Source organism: Cyrtonyx montezumae, unplaced genomic scaffold (assembly GCF_038088225.1).
Source record: "Cyrtonyx montezumae isolate F1298 unplaced genomic scaffold, pur_monq_1.0 scaffold_0, whole genome shotgun sequence".
In the NCBI taxonomy this organism is placed as follows: Eukaryota; Metazoa; Chordata; class Aves; order Galliformes; family Odontophoridae; genus Cyrtonyx; species Cyrtonyx montezumae.
Window position 1 is genome coordinate 8,492,894 of NW_027071824.1, and position 10,824 is coordinate 8,503,717.

Below are 10,824 nucleotides of genomic sequence, written 5' to 3' on the forward strand. Positions count from 1 at the left end.
CGAGAGAAGGACATGATGAAGGTTACTATCTAAGGGATGTTTCCATTTTCTATTTAATCTATTCACAGATCTGATCATTTGTTTTTTAGTGCCAGATCAAATATGCTTAACTTGGAATCTGAAAATCATTAGCTTTTTTTTGGTTCACGCATCACTGTCAGCAGTAGTAAAGCTATGCAGCCAGAACTGGTGCTGCATCAAGAATAGAATCTGGTGTATTCTCTTTTAATGGCTCTGAAGAGCTGACAGAACTGAAAATTAGTAAAGAACTATTTTTATCACTGAAGTCAGCAGTTCTGATTCTGTGTCTGCTACGGTCCACTTTGTGTAATGAGATTTTTTTAATATTGTCACTCTTCATCTTAATTACACTTTAAAAAGAAATGGTGTCTATTATATACGCAAAAAATCTGACATTGCTGCCGTTATAAGCTAGTGAAGAACTTTACTTAGTATTTCTCTGCGAATAAGTATTCTTGAACATTTTCATCATGTGATTCTCAGGGTCTCCAGTTGGGGGCACTGGGCAAGCATAGAAACGTGGCAATGGCCAGACAGTGAGACTGGTAGTAGGGCAGTGCTCTGCCACACGAAATGAGGGACAAAAAAGAAGAAAATAAAAAGGACGGGAGATATAATTGCCACTTTGAATTTAGACTTTTTTTTTTTTTAAGATGAAGTAGATTGAGCTTTTAAAACTTTTTGTTATTAGCAACTGTAGCGTTTTATTTTCCTTATCCAGTTTCTTTGATAAAGCCAACAATGACAGCGACTTCAATGCCACCTCCTTAAGAAGCCATTTCAAATTCTTGATGGGTCCAAGTACAAAAGTTATTTTATGTTTAAATTTGTTAGCATTTGGTGTTGTTAAAAGAATACCTAGCATGAATCACTGGCTTTGCCTACCTTTGATATTAGTATTTATTCATTTGTATCTAGGCAAGAGCTAGAAAAAAAAGTAGAACATGTTCCTTATTGGTATACAGGATAAAGCTGAGCATGCATTAAGTTCTGCATGGGCCAGTACACACACACTCTGTGTCTCAAACAAGACCAAAGGAAAAAATACAACATACTATTTAGTTCAAGGAATATTAATTATTCTATTAGCAATATGTCACCGTGGCCAGCTGCTTGTGCAATTAGATGGTTTCATATGAGATCATTTAAAGAAAAGATTGTAAAATATCAGTTCAGAATTTCGTAAGTCTAGTTTTGTTGATAAGGTTTTCTAAGATGAGGCACCTTTAAACAGGTGTACCAGTAAGAATAAGCATTCAACATTGCCTGGTTTATAGTAGCCTACATCTTCATTCCAACTGATATTTAAAGTAGATTCTGTAATAGCACAGTGGATTTCCTGGTCCCCAGAGCTCCTGGCCTTCTATCTCATCTCTGTAGTACAAGCTAGGGTTGCTTGCAAAGGACTGAAGCCAAAAGTTTTGTCCACACCACCAGCTATCAAAACACAGGGACTTCTGTCCGAGTGCAGATAGTTTTGGAAAGGCAGGATAGAACATTTTGTTCGTGCTTCTCCACACACGCGCCTGCACACACAAAAACACACAGAAACAAACCAAAGCCCTAATTGTGCTGTGCTTCTTTAGTCTTCCACATAACCATAGAGAGAGCAATCTGTAAGTATTAAAACTTGACAACAGCAGAAGTATTAAGCTTCTTACGTAACTGGAAAGCTGAAATAACTATCAGCTGGTTGGCTGTAAGATTTTGTAAGATTTGGAAGGACTCAGAAGTTCTAACTTCCCGTTTCTTAATCTAAGTTTAGACTGAGAATGAGAAATTAGCTGGAATTCACTATCAACCTCATAATAACAAAGCTTCGTTTGTTATCTGGACAACCAGTGAGCAGTACCATTATCACCTGGTAAAATGCTTATTTTTGAAAATCTATAAAATGTGTTTGTTTTCTTCTAATATCTTGACGTTATTTTAAGCAAATGAAGTTGCTCCTGGATATTAAGAATGAATTAAATGACACATAAGTAAATATATATTATTTTTTTATTAAAGTATCAAAACAAACTTGAAAATAGAAAACAAACTGCTTGTAATGCATTTTAAAGGTTCTCCTGAATGACATATACTTTTATAAAACTCATGCAGCAAACTGCTCCCATCTTGCTGTTCAAACACTCTTTTATGGGCATAGTCAATGAGTACCATCACTTCTACAGTAGCGTGCAGGAGCACGCATGCACACTCACACATACACACAGTAGAAAGCAGCTATCACTGAGCATACAAAGAAAAAAAATAATTATCTTCTGACAATAGTAGTGGTACACTATTAACATTTGGCATGCTGAATACAAAACATCAAGCAACAAAAGCATGACGCCTGCGTCATCAGCAATATGGTTAAAAGCAACCATACAGATTCCCTAAAGGAGAGATGTTAATTGTGTCATTGTATTCTAGTCTCTGCTGGAACACTTTATAACAGTAGAGGAGGCAAACCCTTTTACCTGCTGGTATCTGATATGCTAAAGGCAAAGCCAAGGTGCACAATACCATGATGAGGCCTCAGTTTTGTACTCCCTTGCTACAAAAGCTGGACATTAACGAATATTGTTTGACAAGTTTACTGGTAACACGCTTGATGCGTATCCATTGTCTGACAAACGACTGGCCCAGTTCCCTGTGAAACTTTCCCCCTGAGCCAGTGAAGTTGCAGAGGCTCCAAACTCTGCCTGCAGGGCATTAATAAAACTCACTGAAGTCCAAAGCAGCTCCTTCCAACATACAGAAAGAAAACAGATTCTCAGGACAGAATCAGACCTAGCATGTTGTCTTTTTAATACATTCATTTTTCAGATATATGAAGTACATAGCTTTAAAACATGATACAGGACATTACAATATATCCAGATCTTAGGAAAATGTACTAAGAAGTTCTGTTGCAGAATATAAAGATCATATAAGGATCAGGAGTGATATCCAATACATTCAGCCAGGACTTGTAGAGGAAGAAGCTTATGGCTGAGGTATCTTTAAGTTTAGCCTTTAGAAAAAAACCACAATTTCAACACTGCATAACTGGTGTAAAATATTATGTACTGTAAGCTCCATTTAAATTGCGACATTGAGCAGCTAGACACCATTGATCTAGATACAGAATTTTGAGAGGTATATTCTCTGCACCCAATCATTCAAGATACTCAGTGCCTCATCTGTGGAGATGATGAAGGTTAAGTGGTGTCTCTTGCAACTCGTGAAGTTTAGGAATATATAATATTAAACACCAAGAGATGAAAGTAAAAAGACAGCACAACACTTGTGTTTTCAGTTTTATCTTGCTTGCAGTATTTATTAACTTTACTCATGATGATATTAGTGATAAATAAGGATATTTTCTTTTACAAAAAATTGTAAGGATATTCTTCATAGGATAAAACAATCTGAGAATTTCACAGAAACATCAGAATTTAAACACTCGTAGCTCCAACTGTTTTGTCCAGCAGCTCTTCTATCAGTTCAGAAACATTTAAGGTTAGTATTTAATAAAAAATGAGAACAGTTATTCACTACTTCAGAACTCTTGTCTCCTTTAGGTTCTAAGTAACACTTCTGATTGACTGTAGTTACCACCCAAACATAAAAGTAGCTGCAATCATCATTTTTCCCTCTGAATCATCTGTCGAGGACGGAAAAAGCTTTGTCTAGGTCTTACTCCTGAGAGCTATTTGTATAACCAGATCACTACAGGCCATGGAACCTCTTCTGTCAGTGAGGGTTAAAGCTTGTAGGATTAGATCCCAGATGATTTTTTTTTTTTAACTTTTCACGATTCATGAGCCTGAGATTCAGTCCTGCGGTTCTTTGCTTGGGCAAAACCGTATCAAAATCCCTTCATAGTTACTTCCCTCTTTCCAGTGGGTCCAATTCAGCCAGTTGCCAAGTGATGGTACAAAATGCTCTCCTGAATGCAAGGAAACACTGTACTTCCCAAAGTAGAACAGGTGGGGTTCCAGCTCCTAAAATACCAACTTAGCTACATGGATATTTTGCAAGAAACCTTCCTTTGTCACACCTACTAAGACTTGTCAAATTCAGTCTCTGAGATGAGTCATAGAAAAAAAAGCCCACACAAGTGTTGTGAAAAAGTTACAAAGCTGAATTGGAACTAAAGGCTTTTTGTGTGTTTGTGTGTGTGTTAGGTTAGAATGCAAAATTATGTATCAGTACATTCTGCCAGAAACCATCCTCCTGGAAACTACAAAACTTTAAAAAATACTCTGTCTGCTTTCCCTGCCAGCCACAAGGAAAAGTAGTGTCCATCCAGCACAGCTGTATGTACCATGTGCATCATCGAAGTCATAGTGTTCTAGCACAAACGTCGTGAGTGCAGATACTGTATACTAGCAGAGAGCTAAATCTTCTGAAGCTGTTGTCTGTAGCTCCTAGGAACAGCATGTATGACAGGTGCAAACCTATATTTGAGGCAGAAGGCTATTCAGTTTGACCGAGACCAGATCTTCCAAGGGGAAGAATCTCTGACAAGCCAAAAATGATTCTTTCTGCTCAAGAAAGCAATCTGCCCTTCCTAAACGCTCTTTACTAATAGAATCCTACACATAAGACAGATCCTCTGTGGATTCTGTAGCTGTTAAAACATACTATAAATATTTCCACATTTGCCGTATCACTTAACCTTGTAATGTTCCTTCTTTGATCTGCTGAATAAAAAGATTCCTTTCATCTTCAGGTGTCCTTCCATTTTGTGCCCGAACTATACAGGTGGGCCTGTGCAGATTTAGCATGTATATCAAATGCTGCTTCTCATTCTTTAGCTCTTCAATCTGGGCTTTTAATTCCGCATTGATAGTTTCCAGCTTTTCTGATTCCTAGTCACAAGGTACAGACACAACTATTAGAGCGAGCATTTCAAATAGTTAATTGCAGTGTTTATCTAATAGTTGCAGGGTTTTTTATTGGTGGAAGAGCATACGGTTAGAAGTTACATGCTCCTAGTGTCCCTTAATGGTGAAATTATACATCCCCCAATTCATAATAGTCTTTAAGAACAGACTGACTGTTGCATTCTTTGGCCTTCACAGAAGTGTAACCAACACTGAGAAGACAAATTCAGGTTTATATTCACTTACAATGGCAGGCATCCAAAGTAATGTTTGCATCTTTTATAAGATATTTTGAGCTTTTTGAATCAACTACTGACCCAAAATTATTTATGCTACTTACTAACTCCCCAGTACATCATATCACATGTCCATAATTTATGTCAAGCCAGAATATAACTTTCTGTCAAAAGCTCTGGATGTAGAAACAAACACAGGCCTGATGCTGCCGTAAAATAGTTTTAAATGGTGGCAGATCAGGTGAAGAAATGTCATTCTTGTTCTCACAGTATGATGAGTGACTAATATATACATACTATATATATATAAAAAAAATCTAAAGCCAGATACTTACTTTCTGCAAACATTCTGTTTTTTCCTTCTTTTTGTTTCGGCACTTTGCAGCAGCAATTTTGTTCCTCTCCCTTCTTCGCTTTTTTCTTTCATCCTCTTCAGGAGAAAACTATCCCATAAAAACAGATATACACAATCCATAAGATGCTGTAAGCACTCTGTATTTTGACAACTTTGACGTATTTAAAAGCAATACAGTGCTGTTAGTGCTCACATCATGAGTTACATAAGGATGTGATCTGACCTTGCTTGCAGTACTGTAAAATGGTAGTAACTGCATTTAAGTTGTCAATAAAAACCTGACTGGAGTTAGGATTGACGTGATGGCTCATTGTAAATCAGTGTCACCCAAAAAAATTGCCAAATGTCTTCCCAGGCTGCATGCTGAAGAGGGGGTGCTGGGCTCAGACACAAGTGTTGCTGTCTCCCTAAGTTTATCTGTTTCTTCACTTTATATTGTAACGCTTTCCATTGAGATTATTATCTTAAATTAAAAGCCTAGTGGTTAGGATGTAGCACAGGAAGGATGACTTCCTTGACTTACTCCAGGTTCAGCCACATGTAGGTAGAGAAACCAGATTTAGCACTTACTCTAATCACTGCCAAACACTGTCCTTAGTTCATAATTAAAAATAAAACATTAACGTACAGGCTTCATTGGAAATTACAAATACGATAGGAATTTCCCAGAACTGGATAACAGAAAACCAAGCAACAGGCTTAAAAGGATCAAATAAACTAACATGTTGAGATGGTGGAGAGGGTTGTTTGAATTTGAAAAAAACACTTCTCTTCTGGTTCAAGCTGCTTAGAGAACCAACTATTCACACGGAACTGCTGATCAAAGTGCCATACCTCTGTTTTCATGATTGATGTTTCCAATGGCCTTTCGGACACTGTCACTGTATCCAAAGTAGAAGACATCCTGTGGGACTGACGTTTGTTTTGGATGGCAAATCTAAGTTCCTCTTTCACCAGTGGGGTTAAATTTGTGAAATCATCAAACCCCAGTGACCCTGCAGGGGACAAAGTGGGAACAATTGCGGAGGCGCTGACTTCTAATGCAGATACCTGGCCGGAGTGTTGGACCATCATTTTGCTGAAAGGTAAAAAGAGACAGGAATAGTCTTTCAACAGCTGTCGAGAGGCAAATATTATCTCCTAGAAGTATATTTCATGCTGTGAAATGATTTTATATTCCTTGCATTGCATCAGCCCACATTCTCTGTGTACCTCAGTCTCTCATGAGAGAGAAACAGCTCAGAATTTGATGACCAGTAAAAATTCTCACATCAGGTTCACTTCAAGGCAGCATTTAAAAACATTAACCAAAAACAGTAAACAAAGAATTATTATTATTGTTTAAAACATAGAAGTGTCTAGAAGCCAGAGAAGTGTTTTGCTCCATCCTCATAGCAATCCCACCACAAAATTACAGCTTCAAATGGATGGAGCATGCCTTCATCTCAGCTACACTTGAGTGAAGATTAAAGAGTTTTACTAGAAGCTGAAGTTTGCTAACCAAGACAGAATCAGCTACAAAACGCTCAGCATGTTCTGTTTTGCAAACAGACAGCAAAAGCTATCTCATTATAAACTCCAGAAAAGCAGTCCGCAATCAGAGCTGTCAGAAAGGTGAAAATTTACACATGCTCTGGAGCTTTGAGGCACAACATGACACAGAGGGAAGGAGTTCATGAAAAATATAATGCCGATTGTTTCCCCCCTTTGTGCTCGTAAAGTCTGGAACTGTCCTCACGTGCCCTCAACAAGTTCTTAATTCTTCAGTATTTATGGTCAGATCTCCTGCTGATATAAAGCTGTGTAACCAAAGAGACTTTGGCTGAGACTTTGGCTAATGGGGCACCCATGAAGGAACTTCATTTCTAGCAGCTTTCCTACAGAAATAAACTGATCTGGCAGTGCTCTCTTCTTTCCCCTTTTTAGCCATTCTCATTTTTTTTGCCAATTTTGGAAGAGGCAGAGAGTCACCCTATAAGCTTTGTGAAAACTGGTAACCCCGCTGAGGGAGAAATACACAGAACTCAGCAGTCAGCCATCCAAACACCATGTGCAACCTAGCATGAGCCATACATCCCTCAGCAAAAACACGAGAAGAGATGTAGAAAAAAGCTGAGCATTTTGAGTGGCTGGCCCACAGGACAAGAGGTGCAAATCCATAGGAAAACAGATTGTATTACCTCTCCTAATCATAAAGCATTTTTTGTTAATTGGATTTTACTGTATTGCTTTTCCTGCTTTCCTTAGTGTAGGAGTTTGAGTTTTTTAGTTTCTTTGATTCCTTTCGTACTTACTCTACATGTTATCTATTCTTGATTAGAACTGTAAGAATTATATCCAAGTCAATTGTAATTAACTTAATGCAGGTAAGCAAATAGTCGCCTTGGGATAGCAGTGTAGGTAAATTAAATTTCAACGTGGACAACCCCAAATTGTGCAGTTTCCTGTTTGCAACCACTGTGACATGGCAAGAAATGGTTGGGGTCATGTGCCTTGACAAGAAGATAGATTTCGCTCAGAGATATCTAAAAATATACTGTAAATCCGCATCGGTGCAAATTAGAGCAGAACCCAGTTCCTCACTATGTGAGCTAAACACAAAAATCCAAGGGCAGTGAGCTGCCAGCGGGCAGAAAATCACTTGCCCAGCTGCAGAGGTTTCCTCACTCTGCGTCTCAATGACCACAGAAGAGCCAAAGATTTCCCACACCCCAGGGGTGAAGTGCTAAAGCCACTGAAATCAAAAGGAGTTTTACTGTTGACCTCAGTGGGGCCAAGGTTTCACCCTCGGTTGTTAAATATGAGGAAATTATTCAGAACAATTTGTTATTCAGAAAGACCTTGGGAAATTTATGTAATTCTCTTCAGAAAGCCCCTGCTCATGAGTCACATTTAAAGTACTGATACAGTATAATCCTATAATCACAGAAAGCTAGCAGTTACTTTTTCCCCCACCCCAAATCAGAAAGGCCCAGTGATTTCCAGCTGAACTCCCCCTGGCATTATTTACCATTTATCAACATTCAGCTCATTGAAACTGGCTGATTCTGGATGATATCAAGCCCCCCATTGTTCGCAGAATTTATAGCTGCGCTCCCTGACTGTCGGTCTCCTCCGCTCCTGCTGCTGGCTTCATTCAAAACAGTTAACTCTGTATGATTCAATCAAACCAGGAGTCTTCAATTAACAATAAAACCAGCACACAGAAGAATTAATTGCAATAAGCATTTCTCAGCACGGGGGGTTTATTCATTTATATTTCAGTTTAGGTCAACTTTAATTGAAGTCAGAAGCGGCACCAGAGGAAGCCAAGAATGCCTGTGTTTCAGTAACGTGCCTGAGAAGTTGTGCTTACCTACCACGCAGTGCTATTCCTACAAGAATACCGGGCACACTGGAGGGGTCCTGCCCCCAGCCCACCGCAGCTGTCAGGGCTCCTTGCCCCAAGCTCACTCCCCAGGTGCCTGGCAGAGGGGCTGGGGCCGGTACATGGCACGGCAGGATTCCTTCCAGTGTACGGCTGAGGTGGTCGGGAGTGACAGGGATGTCAAAAATAATTAGCCTGCGTTGAAGCCAATAGTAAGCCAAACAGATTGGCTTTCCATAACAAAAGGTAGATGCTTTCCAATTTCTGAGGAACAGATCTACTTTTAGAAATGCTTTACAAGGATGAAGATTAAATTTTCCTATTAAAAATAAACCGCAACAGCTTGCCCTTCCGTCTCCCAACTTGTGTACAAATTGTTCCTCTGTCTATCAGCTTTCAAGACAGGCACGCCGCTCTTCCCTAGGTCTGCATAGCAGTAGGGATATCTAGCCTCAAACTGCGATTACATCTGGGCTTCCTGATCCTATCTGTTTACTTTGTTAGACCGTGCACATGGATGGCAGCTCCGGGCTATTTTGAGGACTTCTGAAGTTACTGGAACTGAAGGTGTCGAACACTTCACGGACCTGACCATAAAGGCACAGCTTGCTCCCACTGTGAGCTCGCGCTTCTTTATTCTTAGTTTGGGAATTCTCCGGAGGGAACAACTCTCCTATCGATGGTACCCTTCAGCTTCGGGTAGATTCAAAAAACTTTGCTCCCGCCGCTATGCTCTGTTCTTTTGTTAGTGGCTCTTTTCCGTCCCCACCAAATCTACGCATCTCCTCTGCCGATGTTTTAGCTCTGCTACACGATGCCTAGCCGTGCACTTCTGTCAGTTACGCGTATTCCCGAACGACTGCTTGGTGTCTCTCCGCTCAGCTGCGGACGGCTGACCGTGCCTCTCGGTTTTGCTTCTTCACATGAATTCCTTTTCCTCCGGTGCTGATGCAACAAACCCCGATAACCGTTGAGGTTAATCTTAAACGGCATTAGGGGCAATTACAGTTCACACCCTCCGTGCACGCCAGTTGACCTTAAGCTTTCTGACATCCCACATCACTCCCGAATCACTTTCCGCCGGCTTCCAGCCGCTCAAACGCGAGAAGAACCCGTTTCGAGCGGGAAGTTCCTCTCAATAAGTTTTCTGTCGAGCCACGCCTGCCTCGCTTAGGCAACACTTTAGCAACCGGTCTCCGTGTCGGACATCGGCACAGAAAGAGAAGCGAGCGCGTCCCTAGCGCGGTCCCTCCTGGCGGCGCGGGCTGCCCGGCGCCCCGCAGCCGCTCCCGGGCGCCCCGCCGGCAGTCGGAGCGGCAGCGGCTCCGCAGCGCGGGCGGGCACGGCCGGCATCCCCGCGGCACACCGGCGCCGAGCTCCGCGCTGCCCGCCCCCGCGCGGCGCCGAGCGGCACGGCCGGCCAGGGGCAGCCGCGGCTCCACTCGGGGCTCCGCTCCCGCCGCCGGCATCCTGGGAGCGGGCTCCTCCGGTTGCCGGCTCAGCCCCGTCCCCGACGGCGTCCCCCGGTTCCTACCTTCAGTCCGCCGCCGGCCGGCCGGGGCTGCTCGCCGGCCCCGCCGCGCCCGCGCTCCGTGTCTCTCCCGTGCCCGCTCCGCCGGCGGGAGAGCAGCGCCCGCTCGCGCTCCCCGCGCCTCTGCCTCTCGCTGCGGTTGCATCACCCGCCTTATATAGCCGAGCGGGTAGAGCTGGTATTTACTCTGGCGGCGAGTCCCGGGCTGATGTCATGCTATTAATAGCTCCCGGAGGGCGGGCGGCCGGGCGGCCGGGCGGGGGGGCAGCGGGGCCCGTGGCGGTGATGCAAGGCTTCCCCGCCGCACGGAGGCGGGGCGGCGCGGCTTCACGCTCCATAACAGGAGCGCACCGAGCCGTGCCGTGCCGAGCCTGGCCGCCGGGACCCCGCGGGACCCCTCCCCGGCGGTGGTGGAGCACCCCGTGGCTGCAGCACCCCGCGGGAGGGCAGCTCCG

The 10,824-nt window shown here is 42.7% G+C and overlaps 1 protein-coding gene across 1 annotated transcript; it reads right to left on the minus strand.

The window, feature by feature from the left end:
• Positions 1-2,030: 2,030 nt before the first annotated feature.
• ATF3 (activating transcription factor 3) lies at positions 2,031-10,489 on the minus strand. The gene is made up of 4 exons (XM_065747685.1): positions 10,373-10,489; positions 6,306-6,549; positions 5,452-5,559; positions 2,031-4,865 (listed from the first exon to the last, which is right to left on the minus strand). The coding sequence occupies exons 2-4, from the start codon at positions 6,543-6,545 to the stop codon at positions 4,668-4,670; spliced, it is 546 nt and encodes a 181-aa protein (XP_065603757.1). The 5' UTR covers positions 6,546-6,549; positions 10,373-10,489; the 3' UTR covers positions 2,031-4,667.
• Between the last annotated feature and the right edge of the window lie 335 nt (positions 10,490-10,824).